This window comes from Fukomys damarensis, unplaced genomic scaffold (assembly GCF_012274545.1).
Source record: "Fukomys damarensis isolate Sample0158 unplaced genomic scaffold, DMR_v1.0_HiC HiC_scaffold_38, whole genome shotgun sequence".
NCBI classification, from domain to species: Eukaryota; Metazoa; Chordata; class Mammalia; order Rodentia; family Bathyergidae; genus Fukomys; species Fukomys damarensis.
Window position 1 is genome coordinate 80283212 of NW_022900950.1, and position 15241 is coordinate 80298452.

Here is a 15241-nt window from a genome sequence, read left to right on the forward strand (position 1 = left end):
TTTCTTCTAACTGCTTCTGACTTTTTGTACACCATTCTCATATATTTTCTTCTACATGTATTATAACTCTCAAAACATATTATTATTTTTCTTTAAATAACAATCTTTTTACAGGTTTAATTAATTTAAATTTCCTTTTAAAGCTACATATTTACTTTTGTTGTGTTTTATATTCTATTTGTAAATCTATTTTGCCTTTATTTTCTACCTGAAGAGTTTTCAATATTTCTTGTACAGTGGACTTTCTCATGATGAATTTCTGAGTTTTTATACATCTGGAAATATTTTTGTTTCACCCTTTTTTCCTGAAAGACATTTTTTCTATATAAAGAATTTTTGATTAATTTTTTTCTTTTAGATTTCCTGTTTCCTTCAGCCTCTTCAGTGGCAAATACATTAGTCTACTTGTGTGGCCTGACAACTCCTCTTGCCCTTTTCCCTTTTTTCTCTAGTAATTTCTATCTGTGCTTTATTAGGAATACTTTCTATTTCTATGTCCTCAAATTCAGTAATCTCTTCTTCCTTGGTGTCTAATGACAATCCTTGCCAATGTTTTTCATCTCATAATTTGAAACTTTCATATTATAGGTTTGATTTGGGTAGTCATATCTTCTGTGTCTATTCAAGATGTACAGTCTTGAACATATATACACTTTAGTGCAATTAGTCAACTAATTCGATGCCATTTACACTTAAATTTTGATGGATTGTTTTTTATAACCTTATGGTCATATTTTTCTCTTTGGTAATTTTACTGATTGTCAGACAGAAACTTTACCTTCTTGTGTGCTGGGTAATGTGTATTATTTTTAAAATTTACCATGTTTGCAGTGAATAATGATTGTATCCATCACGGGGGACTTGTACATGTACATAACACATCTTATACATTCTGAGAGACAGAAAGCTATTTTGAAATATTCCTTTATTGTCACACTTTAAATCTTTAATAGATGGACTAGAGCAGGTGCTCATCTGGGGCTGGTTTTGTTGCACATCTAAAGTGAATTTCTTCTCAGCGTGCTACACGATGCCTCTTGCGTTGGACTTTTCAACTCTGGAAGGTCCAATGAAAGCTCACCCTCACTCAGCTTAGAGAGAACTGTGACTCAAGTGCCATTCCCAGTGTTATGGCCTAAAAATATCTCCCGACCGCACAGTGGGGAATATCAGGGCTCATGTTTTGGTTTCTTGTTTTCCTGAGAGATTTTTAATTGGAGATGTGCTATTTTTCAAACAGAACTTTTCTCTGGCTTACAGAAACAATGTACTCATCTGATTTGATGGTATGGCTCTCTCCTCTCCCACTCATCATTCTGGTTTGAAGGGCATAAAGATAATCGGAAGACACGTTTTTAGGTCTCTAATTTGTGAAGATGATTATATGAATAAGACAATGTTATTCTTTGATACCGTAGGATTTTAAATAAATATTTAACACATATAATTAAAAATTCAATGATTTAATTTTAAGCATAATTTAGATATATTTGGCTTAAGTATATTAATAAATGCATAAATGGTATAACTTTTAAAATTTCTTGGTTTCCTAAGCAATGATAAATGATAAAATGTGAATTAATCTTTTAAAAATTCTCCAAAAGTGCAGGCTTTGCTAATGAGTAATTAATTTCCTACAAACTTTGATAATAAATAAAAAATTACCCTGTTGGTAAAAGATTTATATTATCATACTTGGCCTATACTAGAGAGAATGACACAGCTTTTTAATAATCTTGTGCTATGTCAAGACATTTAACAAGATGGCAGTGCCTAAGCTCTTTCTGTCCTCTCATGGGGACAAAGCCCAAAGTGTCCTGCCTTCCTCCTGGCTCTCTAGTCCCTCAGACCCTCTCTCTTCACAGATGACTTTTTTAAAATTGAGTTTATTGGTACATTCTAGGTATACAGTACAGTTACATTCATTACTGGGATCTTGTACCTTTGTATGACAGGTCTTGGTTCTCATTTTTTCCCCTTGTCCCCACCCTCCCTTCACCCCCTCCCCTCCCCACCTACCAAGACTTTAATTCCATTGTTACATTTTTCTCACATTTTTTCCCTCTCCCTTATTCCCCTTCCTCTACCCTTCCCACTGTCCCTACACCTTTAGCCCTTTTCTTCCTATTTCACATTGCGACTTTTTTCTATTATATTTCACAGTATTTATTTCTTGTTTATTATTTTCTAGCTTCTCATTTTAGTAACTTTTAGATAGATCACTCAGATTGCGGGGGAGAAAGGCCGAGGTCGCGTTAATGGAGTACAAAGGAAGGGCTGGGACTGGGCCTCTTCCGGTTTCCAAGGAGGCAGCCTCCCGCGCACGTGCCCTCTGCTCAGCATGGCCCTTAATTTCCCGGCCCCATGGCGCACATCTGCCTTGCGAGACCAAGGTTGTGAGTTCGATCCCTCGTGTAAAAAACAAAACAAAAAGACCCCCCCTCCATGCTCTGGATGCTGTGTTTCTTCCCGTGCAGATCCAAAGTCCTTTGTCCATGAAGTTTTACCTTCCATCACATACAGCTTCTAGAACACAAAATTTGGAATTTACTGTTGACCTTTCTGCAGTTACTTTTATAAGTTTCCTCTCTGGGCAAATCATATGTTTGTTAAGGACAAGAACTGTATAATGTATTTTTCTTAACTTTTTGTACATTACTACATATTTTTATTGTAGCAACTAAATATTACTTTTCTTTAAATTATATTAAATATTCGCTAAATGAAATTAAATTGAACAAAGGAGAAATACTGACAGCCTGCTCACCAGAGTGGCTGTATTATTATCTACTTCCCCATCATAATTGTGTGAATGGTCCCATCTCCCATATTTCTCCAGAACTGGCATTGTTACTTCTTTTGTTTTGTTTTTTGAGACAGGATTTCAGTACGTATCCCAGGTTGGCCTGGAACTCACAGCGATCCTCCTGCCTCATCCTCTTAAGTGCTGGGATTAGGCATTGTTACTATTTTTTTTTTTTTGTCTCTGCTGTCCTGATTGGTTTTCATCTGTACTCTGCTAGCAGCTAATGATGTGGAACACATATTATTTAATTATTTCACATATTAATTTTATTAATTATTTCACGTATTAATTTGTTGGCTGAGTACTCACATGCATGAAACGTCTCATTGGATTTTTGCCCATATTCTCATTACTTTTTATGTTTTATTTATTTCTAAGTAGGTTTTTTCATTATTTCTTTTTTGCCTTTCAATGTTGAAAGGTAGTTTTCTAAGTATTCTTGATATTACTCTTTTGTCATATATGTATGTATATATGGCATAATCATTTTCTTCTCACATGTAGTTTTTCTTTTTGTCATTTTAACATGAGTGAAATATACTGAGTAAAATTTTTTCATTGTTATGAAGACTAATTTATCAACTTCAATTTCACAGGTCACGATGTTGGTTCCAAATCTAAAAATTCTTTGCCTGGTCCTAAATTCTAAAGGTTTGGTAGGTTTTAATTATTTTTAAGTGTTGTGGTTATTCATCGTACCTTTACACGTGACCTTCGACTTACTTTGAGTTAGCTTTCTTATAAGGTAAGATGTGAGTCAGTGTCCATTCCCTCCTTACCTCCTGTCTTTTCTCTTCTTCCTTTCATATGTTCCTTCCTTCTTCCTTCCCCTGTTTTCTTTCCTTTCTCTTCCCTTTTCCTTCCTTCCCTTCCTTCGGTATTTTCCACTGTAGGTGTCCCATCGATGCAGCACGGTTTGTTGATTTAAGTGCCTCTCTCTTCATTAATACTTTGCCAGTATCATATGGTCTTGATTGCTCTAGCCATGAAATACACAGTCTTGTATTGAAAGAATTTTAGCTATTATGAGATTTTTTTTCATAAGAAAAGTGCTATGGTTTGAAAATTACATTCTCTACATCTGCAAAATCCCTGCTGGGATTTTAAATAGAAATTTCCTGAAAATTTTATTCAATTCAGGGAAGAATTGGTATTTTTTTCTATGCCAAATAATTTCTCCATTCATATGTCTTCTTTAATTTCTTTCATGTGTTAAAATGTTGAGTATTCAAGTACTGAATATGTTTTGCTATATTTATATTTAAGTGTTTTATTTTTTAACTGATTGTAAATGGTATTATATTTTAACTTGCTGCCCATTACTCATATATAAAAGGCAACTGATTTCATTTGACTTTCTTATATCACCTGGCCTTAGGAAACTCACTCACAGGTTGAGGACTTTGTGGCTGCTGCTCTTATTCTCACATACTCTCTGGTCTTGGACACAGACAGTCATGCCATCAGAAAAGAGACAGCTTTGTTCCTTATATGCTAGTCTTCCTTTTATTTTACTGACCTAGATAAAATATCCAAGAATAAGAATGATCAGAATGAATTTTGTCCTCTTATTCCTGATCTCCAGAAAGCAGCCTTTCAGACATTAAGAATGACCAAGATATGTCATCTACAGGTACAAATTCCCAGTGATGAACATCATCATGTTGTGTACCTAAAATGTACCAATGAATTTAATGAATTAAATAAATCAAGTATGATTTTATCAGTAGTGTTTATCAACATATGAAAGCCCCCTTGTATTCCTGTTACTTGGGGGGAATTTTAACCTTAAATGGGTGTTGAATTTTGTCAAATTTTTGTCTCTGTCAAGTAATAAGATGTGAGTTTTCTTTTGTGCTCTGTTATCAGAGTAGATTACAATGATTGCGTTTTTAATAGTGAGCTAGGTGTGCCCCACTGCAAGAGTTTGTGTTGAATTGTTGCTAAGTCTTTTCTAGACATTTGATGAGATTATCTGGTGAGATCATTTGTATTTTCTAATTTCTATTTTGGGTATTTCAACGTGTAAATTGGATTTTCTTAATAGGCATAAAGTACTCTGTTTTGTCTGGACAAAGTCGTAGTAGTTTGGGGAGCGTTGCTTTATAACTAAAAGGCGTATGTGCAACATGATATTCGGAATGCATACACTGCGGAGTGGATCCCCTGAGCTAATTAGCACATGCATTACCTTACTTGCCTATCATTTCTTAGGTGGAGAATTCATAAAATCTGCCATCTCAGTGATTTGTAAAGTGCAGTTTTTTAACGATATTCACCTCATTGTACGGTAGGTTGCTTGGGCTTTTTCCTTCTGCCTAACCGAAAGTTTCATAGCCTTTAATAAATGCCCACGGCGACCCCCACCCGCCGCCAGCAGGTGCTGAGCTGACCCTCATCTCAGCCCCTCCGAGTTCCACTTTCTTAGCTTCCACGTCCAAGTGCGTCACGCAGCGCCGACTTCCTGTGCCCGCCTGACTCCACTTCGCACACAGCCTTCCCTTCTCACCCGGGCTGGCACATCTGGCAGGACTGCCTTGCTGATCAAGGCTGGGCAACGTTATATTGTGCAGATTTACTGCGTCCTCCTCGCCCATTCCTCCTCTGATGAAAAGTCTGTTGAGTAACGTAGACTGTTCTCACCTCGGTCAGACTACATATATAACACACTTAATCATAGCTTTAGTAATGTGCAGAAATAACTTAAGTTTTCACTCAAGTGGATAACACTTAGAACACTATTAACATGTTCTTGAATAGGTAACAAATACTTACAGTATTTGGTAAAATGCTCTCCTTGTTCCATTTGACACTAGTGCACGCAGGGAGCTTTGGAGTGTGTCTCTCCCTCCCCGCAGTCTCAGAGGAGACTCACTCCCTTCTCCTTGCCATGATTGGTAGGGGTGGCGTCCCGTCAGACAACGCTGCTCAGCTCTGCAAGGGGAAGGGAGGGGGACGCGGGCAAAGGGGTGGCTGAGCCTGGGCTGGATCTGAGAAAAGGAGCTGCAGCTTGCGGATTTCAGCGCGGACCATGGTGAAGAATCACTGCGTTCCGCTGTGGCTCCCGATCTTTGGAGGCTCCTTTGGCGTGAAATGGGTCTTCGTGGCTCTTTGGCTTTGAGATTCAACATCAACTTTTCAGAGTTATATTTTATACAAAATGTTTCATAACCAAACAATGAGGGTAACAATAGCTATTACACCGAGTACTGTTATCTCCAAAGTAGTTTCTGAGTAAACCAAACAGATTCCTAACAAATAATAACACAAACTTTCTTTCAAACAAATCAAGATAAAATTCTAGCTCATTCTTTCTGCATCGTGCTTTTCTCATTGTGCCCGCCTTACCTGGGTCTCTTCTGGGTCATGTGATCTCTGAAGACTTCTGCAGTCAGGACAGCGCCTGCACCGTTAGCTCCAGAAGGTGCAGACATCCTTTCAGGGCCATGTGCCCATGAAAGCCTTGAGGAAGTGCTTCTGTGCACCCCAATCTGTGTCTGTGTGCCCACGTGGCATGCGTGCTGTAGGTTCCCCATCCCGTCTGGAAGGGGCAGACTGTGGCCGAGCCCTGGCTGCAGATGGGCCCTGAGCTTCCACGTGCTGTAGGACTGGCTGGACTGAGAAGTTTGCATGAAAGAAATGGCAGATCAGGTGTAAGAAGTCCTCACACAGCACAAATACCGTATGTGTTGCCTTTTATACAATCTTTCCATGGTAGTAGGAGCCGTAGTTGCTTCTCTTCATGTTCTACTTTGGGATTCCAGAGATGCTCCTGAATCAGCATAATACTCAGAGCCTGGTGGGAGAATGGGCACCACGTAAGCCCCTCGGCATCACAGGCATCTGCTCGGGTGCTCACTGGACTTACTAGTGTTACCAGGGGAAGAGCAGCAGCAAACACTGCTCTGTAGCTGTATTGTTCCACACATCTTAACTAGGACAGTCATTTTAGGAATCAGGCCAATAAAGTTCATCTTATACTCTTGGACTATCTAAGTGTCTGCTTAAGAAGTTTGAGACAAGAAAATCTAAAAAACTCAAACACTGGAAATGACATCCACTCTTGGGTAGAAATGAAAGGATGGCTTCAGACATGTGAGCTCAAAAAACACTGAGAGATAGGATGGCTCTGTAAAGGACGGTGCTACTGGCAAGGCCAAGGGGCAGGGTAGTTCCACATTTATAGCTCCCTATTAATTCACAGTGAAATTGTATTATTGTATAATTTCTTTAGCACTCTGTAGTTTATGTGTCATATAGGACATTGCAAAAATTCAAGGAGATTCCCAAATAAAATATCTGATTCATTACATTATAGTCCCACTTTCTATATATTTTGAAAAAGAATCCGATGATAACATTTGTATTTTCCCATTTTCATCATGTGTCAGAGGTGACTCTCCTGAAAATAATAAATGTGACATATATATAGCTAAATTGACAATTTAAGACATATTAGCACAAATATATAAACTGAAATCACATTGCTCAAATAAATTGAGGATCAGAAACAAGTGTACATCTTCACAGGACAGAAAAGATGATATTTGAAATTTCAAAGTTCAGACAAATAAGAGGTTGTGTTATAAATGATCTCTTGTTATCTGTGTCTTTTAAGTTTAAAGTAAAAAGTTCATCCCTTAGGCTTTACCCTTTCTAGGCCTCTAGAGAACAGGAGAGTGGACAGATGCCCCTGAGGGGAATAAATTGAGCAAGTATATAATTTAAGTGACTTGAAGGGTAAAGGAGTTTTGAGAGAATACATTTCAACATTAGAATTATAAATAGCTAATATTTAGGGAAGAAGAGTCTATGCAGCCTAAAGTTTGAGTTAAATTTCATAATTTCAATATTGAATTAAATTCAAGAAGTTTGATTATTTTCTTAAAAGCAGAAATATTTAGTATTAAGACTCTTACATAAATGCTGATGCACTATAAGATGAAAGATAAATGGTTAACTTCATTGAGATAGTAACTTGATGATTGGTTAAATCTGTATTCATATCATAAAATGTGGAATATTATGCAATGGAATACTATTCAGCCACAAAGAAGCGTGAAATCTTGTCATGTTGAAGAAAATGGATGGAACTGGAGGACATTATGTTAAGTGCAATAAACCGGAACAAGAAAGATAAGAACCTGTGTCCTCTTTCATCTGTGGAAGCTGAAAGAGTCGGCCTGGCAGGACAATACTGACTTCCAGAGGCTGCAGGTTTGGAAGGCTGGGGGTGAAGGACCCGGAGCGTGGGCTCTGCAGCAGCGGGAATGGGTTCCCTGCTGTGCAGAACAGCAGGGTAAGCAGGGCTCGCAATGAGTACACGCTTTATGAAGGCGGAGAAGAGAGGAACTCGAAGACCCAATACCAACTGGTGAGGAGGAGGAGAAGCACTTACCACCCGGATCGGTTGACGCACAGCCTGTGAATGTGCTCGAATATCACACGCACCCCACTTACACACAAAGTTATAGCGTGTTACCTAAAATTTTACGAATTAGAAACAACTACATAATAACAGGAGGTCAGAAGGCACTGTGGGCAGTTGGAAGGGCGGAGCATGAGGTCTCCCCGGCCCATTTTGTGTGCCTGAGGGCAGTCAATCTGCGGGCGGCAGGATCCTGGGTTACCCTTCTTCCTCCACCCTTCACCTTGGCGGTGGTCCTGCCGCTTGGTCTCCTTGTATCCACACGGCGCTCTTCCATTCTGCAGTTGTAAATGAGAGCCCCTTACTGAATTTGCTGCTAGAGTTTTCTCTTTTTTGCCCTTGAATTACTTTGTTACCCTTTTCATCGTGAAACTCTTCATAGTACTGTTATTAAAATAAATCCCTAAACCTGACTCCAGGGCCATGGGTGACCCGCCTGACCCTCTGTCCTCGTGTCCTGGGTGCTCCAGATGTCCAGCTGTCCTCAGAGACTTTGTGGACGTGTCCCTTGTGCTGCACACACCTTCGTTGCTTTCTCCTGCTCGGCACAGTCATCTTGGTCTCTGTGGTCAGGCCAGGGCTCCTCGAACAGGAACAGAAGTTACCTTATATCTTCCCGCTGCTGTTTACCGTACCTTGAAATCATATGTTTATTTGTGTCGTTATTTAACATCTGTCTGTCCTGACCAAGGTCCAGCGTATGGGCGCATGGTACACACTGTTGTGAAATCTCGCTTGCAGAAAGTACAGTGAAGCAAGTGAGCGTGAACACTTTATGAGCACACAAACTCCACTGAACTTCTGAGAAGTGAGACAGACGAGCAGGCAGACTTTCTCTTCTACGCCTTTAAAATTATAAAAAAATTTAGCAGTTTATTTCAGCCTATGTCTAATACAGTTTGTCGAAAATCTGCTATCATCTGCCAAGAATGCAGTGTCTTAGTTTCTGTTCTGTCACTGGACGTCGTACCTGCCACCCACAGTTGGAAGGAACAGAGGCCACTCTGGGTTCCTGGTCCGAGGTTTCAGCCTGCTGCTGGCCACTTCAGGCAGCAGTGGCCATGCAGCAGAGTCTGGCAGGGCGAAGCTGCTGGATCCCAGGGGCCAGGGAGCAGAGAGGGAGGCAGAGCGGACGAAGACACCCCTTTCGGGCTGGCCCAGGAACAGCTCTCCCTCTTCCTAAGAGCTCGGCAGCTATGCTGGTCCCATGGTCCAAGCACCTTCTCCTCACTCCAACAAGCCTGGGAGGCCGATGGTCTTTATCTGAGTGGTGCCACTCAGTAAGACGGAAGAGCATGAGCTCTTAAATATAGACTTACAGTATGGGGATACAGGTCAGACATAGAAAATAATATTAGTTACGGACACACTTTTCCATCTGTGGAAGGAAAAAATAAATGTTAGGGTTTTTCACATGATCACTGAGGCAAAATATACTTTTTCTATTATTCAACTAGAATTTCAAGAGTTCATATTATTGTTTCAAAAAGCTTTCATCAAGCTAATAATCATAGTATTCGCTTTGGTGATTGCTTTCTTTTTTTTTATTTTACAAAATTTGAAACTAACAAAAATACAGTGGAATGCTTTGCATATTCTTGCTCTGAAAATTATTACCAAACCACGAATTGCGCTCAATTTCTTTGCATATATTCTGCAAAGACAAGCTGCCTCCTCCCAAGTTCAGAGCTGGGGTGGGCCTCCCTGTGTGCTGGTCTGGACGACAGCGTCTTTCTCCTTCCAGCCAGGCAACTCTGTCAGCAATCTCAGTGTTCCAAGGCACACCAGATAACAGCAGCCACCGCAACAGTGCCAGCAGCAGGAAGGCAGGGAGCACGCGCGGCCAGTGTCCCTCCCACTCCCCCACTGTGCTCCAGCAACACTGTTCACACTCGGTAGGTTCCTGCACTTGAGGCTAAACATGTGTGCAAAGTTCCTTCTTATTCAAAGGTCCCTGGAAATTCTTCTAAAGACCCTGTCACAAGGCATAAGTGCTCCCCTGAATTTGTACCCAGGGGTTTGAGGGGTGCTAGTTCATAGCAATGTTTAAAATGAGTACTGTGTGCTCGATTGTATGCTTAATGTTTATGGCACTTGTTTTTACCATTCTAAGTAAAGGGAACATTGCAGAATTATCTACGCATTGACATCTTATGGCTGTCAGAGGAAGCTTAACTTTTCCTATGTCAAAAACTAGCTCTGGAGCTACTGTCTCTCCACTCTGCGTCTTCCTTCTCTACCTGCCGGTGGTCAAAGTGCCACTGATGGTCTTCTCTCAGCCCAGTTCCCAATTTAAAGTGAAAACTGTACCTTAAAATCAATTTCTGGGGACATCTTCATCTCGTCAAGCCGAGTTTTACTTTGAGCTCGCTGCAGCCTGTGCTTACTCCTCAATTGGCAAGCTTGTCCTCCAGAACAATATCGCTCCTCTTCTCTCTAGGAGACCTCAGGGTCCAATCTCTGAGATTTTGGGCTCCATGCTAAGGATTGCCTCAGCGCCCGTCCATCCACAGAGCAAGGGAGCTTTGTCCTGAAAACTGGCCTTGTGGCTGGAAGCCTGCGGACAGAGCACGAAGGCTGGTGTGGTCCGTCTGGTCTGCACCTCGTGCATCCAGGTGCCCTCTGTCTGCTTGCTGACCGCGTTTCTCATGTCACAAGTGGCAGGTAACTTTTTCGAAGGCACAGTGTGCTTCAGATACCAGCGACCGCTTCTCTTGTATGAGGAAAATAGGACAGCCGCCGCCTTGGATGAGTGCACGCGCAGGGTTCCTGTCTTCCCTTTTGCTGAGCCTTCACCATTGCGGACCAGTCACAAAGGTGTCTTTCTCTTTCTAGGCCCAGCCTCGGGTCCCGTGATGATCCTCAGGTCTCGCTCACAGACACGGACTGGGCTTTCGAAGCAAAGTATGAGTGTGGACACCTGAGACAGTAGCGGGAGGAGAAGCTGGGAGCTTTTGACGCCAAGCAGCCCGCTGTGCTTCTCGGTAAGCACCACGCCCTCGGCCCGGCTGGGGTCCCGGAGCGCCTCTTCCCTCTCTGTGCCTGCAGCAGGGAGTTCTCCACGGAGGAGGGCCGCCATCCTCGGACGGCGTGCAGTGGACCCAACACTCCGGTGCACACTGACTGCCCGTGAGTCTGTGTCCTCGGGTGGCAGCTCACTGACCTAGAAATCCCTCCTCCGGGCCTCAACTCGACCTCTATGGAGGTCAGCAGGCCAGGATCGGAGGACATCATACCCACTCCGAGGCCCTAGCTGCAGTCCACTAGGCTCAGCATTCCAAAAGATTCTGAAGTTGACCCTGAGTAGAGAACCAAAAGAGGACAATGTCTGATGTTTACTTAAGAATCACTAAAAGTGGAGATTAAAAACATGTGCTTCCAGCTTAAACTTAACAGATGACTATGATATACACTAAACTTGAGACCTACTACATTTCAAATAAAGAATGTTGACATGGAATATAATGCTGTATTTAAAATTAAAGAACTTTGTGTATGTTTTGGCTTGTATTTTAGCTAAAATAGAGCAAGAAGGGATTACTGTGAATGTCAGTTGGGGCACAGGAAACTTGGAAAATATCTTCAGAGCTTGTTAAATATGTACCTTAAAGGACTATACTAAATGCAGATTGGGGGGGTGGGGTGGCTCGGTAGTGATCATGCGGTGTTCGGTAACCCAAACTCCTCCTTGCAAGACACCGCTCATTTATCATGTTAAAATTGAGCAGAAACGCTTGTTCCTCTTGCAGGACATGGGAGTCACAGTCTAAGGTTTTACTGTGTATCAAAATACATTGTGATACTTTTAAAAAGCAAGGATTAAATAAGTGTGTACAGGAAGCCCCTGACTTACAAACATTCGAGTTGTGAACTTTCAACGATGAGAAAGACCTCACATGACAGCCTCACAGGTGTAAGCAAATCAGCTCCCATGTCTGCCGGGCACTGTCACGGCTGTGCAGTGTGCGCTTGCTGTGCAGAGCTGTAGTGCACGGCAGCACAGTGCTCAGTCAGACCCGGGATGTGCGGCAGCGGGAGGAACAGCAGTGCTGACTTAGAGGAGTCCGCTGGGAAGCACAAAGCAACAGCCAGGGAAACAAAAGTGAAAATACAGAGAGACTGGGCTGAGCTGAAGCGATTACAGATGTCGCTTGTTTTAATAACATGAATCGTTCAACCACTGGCACAATTCCAGAGGGCGAGCACCAGATCGTGGGACATGTGAAGTCTGCTCTGCCAATGACCTCAGCAGTGATTTCCCTGCTGGTAGAGGAGACGGAATCCTCTTGGTGAGTGGATTCAGGACCCCCATCAGCATCAAGGTCCACTCAGCTTTACGTTTATTCAAGAGAAGCCTAAAAGCCTATCTGAAGACTTGATGGTAAAACCAGGGTGTGTCTTTCACATAAAACTCTCTCTGTCAGATTATGAATGAGTTTGACTCATGAATGTCCTCCTGGAATAGAATCTGTTCATAAATTGGGGACTTACTATATAATATAGTAGGAAATTATGCAAAAGTATATTTGTCATACAATATGTTATGAAACACACACATGATGTGTAATATAATTGATACACATTGTGATATACACACACATTCACCACATTTGTCCTTCATTGTCGAGAAGGCAAGTTATCTTGATTTACTCATTTTTATGAACTATAATCTTAAAAAAGCAGCATTAACGATTTCTGGCGGTTATTTTTAGTATATTAGTTCTTAATACATTATATAAAAAACTGGGTGGGTAATGCACTGAATATATATGTGTATATATAGTTTTATATATGATATATTCTATAATATATTTTTATGTATAGGACATTAATTATGTTCTTTAAGATACTATAAAATATTAAGGAGAGAGACACTACTCAAACAATCACCAGAGGAGAGAGAGCTACCACAGGAGAGTTTTGTGGCTGGGTTCAGGCAATAAGAAGGAACATTTTCTGGAGAAAAATGTATGAAACAGTAAAACCAGTCATTTTGGTTTTATTATCACCATACACAGGAATTTTAAATGCTGTCAGTGATAAAAATATTCTTTCCTTCCTGTTTTTGTCCACTGCTTGGTCTGTGGAGTTCAGATTGGGAGCTTGGACTGGGAGGGTAAGGTGCAGAAGACTCCAGGGAGGTTTCTGGAACGCTTCCTCTTTATTTAGGAAATGCACAGGCTTATATAGCTTATGTGTGGACAACCATGGGGGAGGAGCTTGGGCGGAGCTTTTGATTACATGGCACTTTTTAATAGGTTATGCAGTAGTGGAGAACACTGGGTGATATTTCATTGGCTAGACATATGGTGGGTGATTTTTCTTGAGCAAGGTGAAGGAGTCACGGACTAGGGGCAGAGGTACAGCCTGTTAGACCCAGCCTCTACGCACTTAGGCGAGTTAGCTCAGCCTCAGAAAGGTCTTTGAGTTTGCTCAGAAGACAGGAGTGTGGTGCACCTCGTCCAGCCAGGCTTGAGCTTCTCCCACACCTTCCAGAATAGATTTCTTCGGTCCTCCTGTCTCCTAAATGCTGCTGACAATAAGATACTAAATTTCACACCAATCAGCATTTGGGGCAAGTTGGTTATAATTGTCAGGTCAGCAGGGTATATGAGTAAGCCTCCTAAATAAAGCATTTTCACTATTATCTGTTGGGAGCCACTCTATGTAATTTTGGGGAAAATCATTTCACAATTAAATTATGGTGAGGGCTGAGGCCTCAGGGGTCCTCTGATGCTGTGATGCTCAAGGGCAAAATTACATCAGCTGACCCATCCTGGGTCTTTTTGAGAACCGAGTTGCAGCACAAAAAGAGAATGGTTTCACCTGGGGAGGGGCAAATTCCGTATCAGCTTAACTCATCCCACCCACTGCTGTAAGAATGCTTTGCTGAGCTCACGGCCTCAGCAGCGTGAGCTCCTCATGGACCCAGGTCCTCAGCAGCATGAGCTCCTTCCTCATCCTTTTGGGATTGCCTCCACCCTCCATGCCATCTGATGCTCCCAATGAACCCATCAAACAGTGGAAGCTCTCAGTGCCTTTGTTTTTGCCTGCTCTGAGGCACTGAGCTCCGCCCCTGCATACTTGAAATCGTGTAAGTGCCTATTATCTTTTTTCTTTTGTATTCCATAGGTTATTTGAATATGTGTCGTGTTTGAGAGTAATTTATCTTGAACATATGAAAGTTTTAAAAGTACTATTACATAAAAGTTGCATTTTAATTATTAAATAATGCTCTCTCTTTTAGATTGTCTATCATCTTTTATGCACAATCTTAACAAGATAATTAAAAATCTATTTAGGATAACTCAGAGGACACATTAACCATTGAATATATGTGCCGAAGCTCTAATTAACCTGACAATTGGGCACATTTACCATTATCACACACAACGTGCAGGGCATGAGGCGGAAGTCTGAATTCTAGATGTCGCATTACCCTTTTCTTCTCATAGACCATCTCATGGCATTTACACTGTAGTAGAGGTGGCTATTAGTTTGCTGGTGATCAGAACTGAAGAAAGGTGCTTTCTAAAATTCTGTTTTATACCGAGTTACTAAGCCAAGATGTGGGCTCACCTTCCTGTTGCTGAAGGAGAGATTAGACCACGGTATCCCAGAGCAAGGGCTGAGGGCTTCGAGAAGTGAGGGTCAGAGAAGCTGATGCCAGGCAGAAAAGCTCCAAGTGGAGAATCACAATAATAATTTCTAACAGTGATCAGCAGCAAAGAAAGGTGAGATAATACACAACAGAAATGCTTATTAAAAATATCAGGAAAGTAAAAAATAAAGCTATAAATTTCCAGCTACCTTATTAAACCAGTAAATAATGGCCTCCTTCCTGAGGATGTAGTTTGCCTTTTGACAATACACTTGAAGCAAATGATTTTTTTATATCATAAGTGTATGGAAACATAGTTTCTGAAACAGAGTTAACACTGGCAACAGATCTCTTGTATGATATACTAGAACACTAACACTGGAAACAGAGAGCAGCTTCTGAAGCT

At 41.3% G+C, this 15241-nt stretch overlaps 1 protein-coding gene across 4 annotated transcripts; it reads right to left on the minus strand.

The window, feature by feature from the left end:
- Positions 1–2142: 2142 nt before the first annotated feature.
- Positions 2143–8851, minus strand: LOC104864781. Of its 4 annotated transcripts, none has more exons than XR_002025483.1 (4): positions 8205–8851; positions 6155–6602; positions 5582–5921; positions 2143–2526 (listed from the first exon to the last, which is right to left on the minus strand). XR_002025483.1 is itself a non-coding variant. In XM_019208003.1 (2 exons), the coding sequence occupies exons 1-2, from the start codon at positions 5935–5937 to the stop codon at positions 5125–5127; spliced, it is 654 nt and encodes a 217-aa protein (XP_019063548.1). In that variant the 5' UTR covers positions 5938–6137; the 3' UTR covers positions 3988–5124. The 4 variants fall into 4 exon arrangements, 1 of the variants encoding a protein (XP_019063548.1); XR_780996.1 differs by lacking the exon at positions 2143–2526 and adding an exon at positions 3417–3785; XR_002025484.1 differs by lacking the exons at positions 2143–2526; positions 5582–5921; positions 6155–6602; positions 8205–8851 and adding exons at positions 3417–3785; positions 4198–5557.
- Positions 8852–15241: the final 6390 nt, after the last annotated feature.

What these genes read in the sequence shown, in the direction of transcription:
- LOC104864781 (XM_019208003.1), bottom strand. Translation starts at nt 5,937, where the DNA reads ATGTTGAATCTCAAAGCCAAAGAGCCACGAAGACCCATTTCACGCCAA. An exon ending in AGAGCATTTTACCAAATACT is followed by an intron (nt 5,423 to 5,581) that starts GTAAGTATTTGT and finishes GTTACTCAACAG; the next exon opens with ACTTTTCATCAGAGGAGGAA.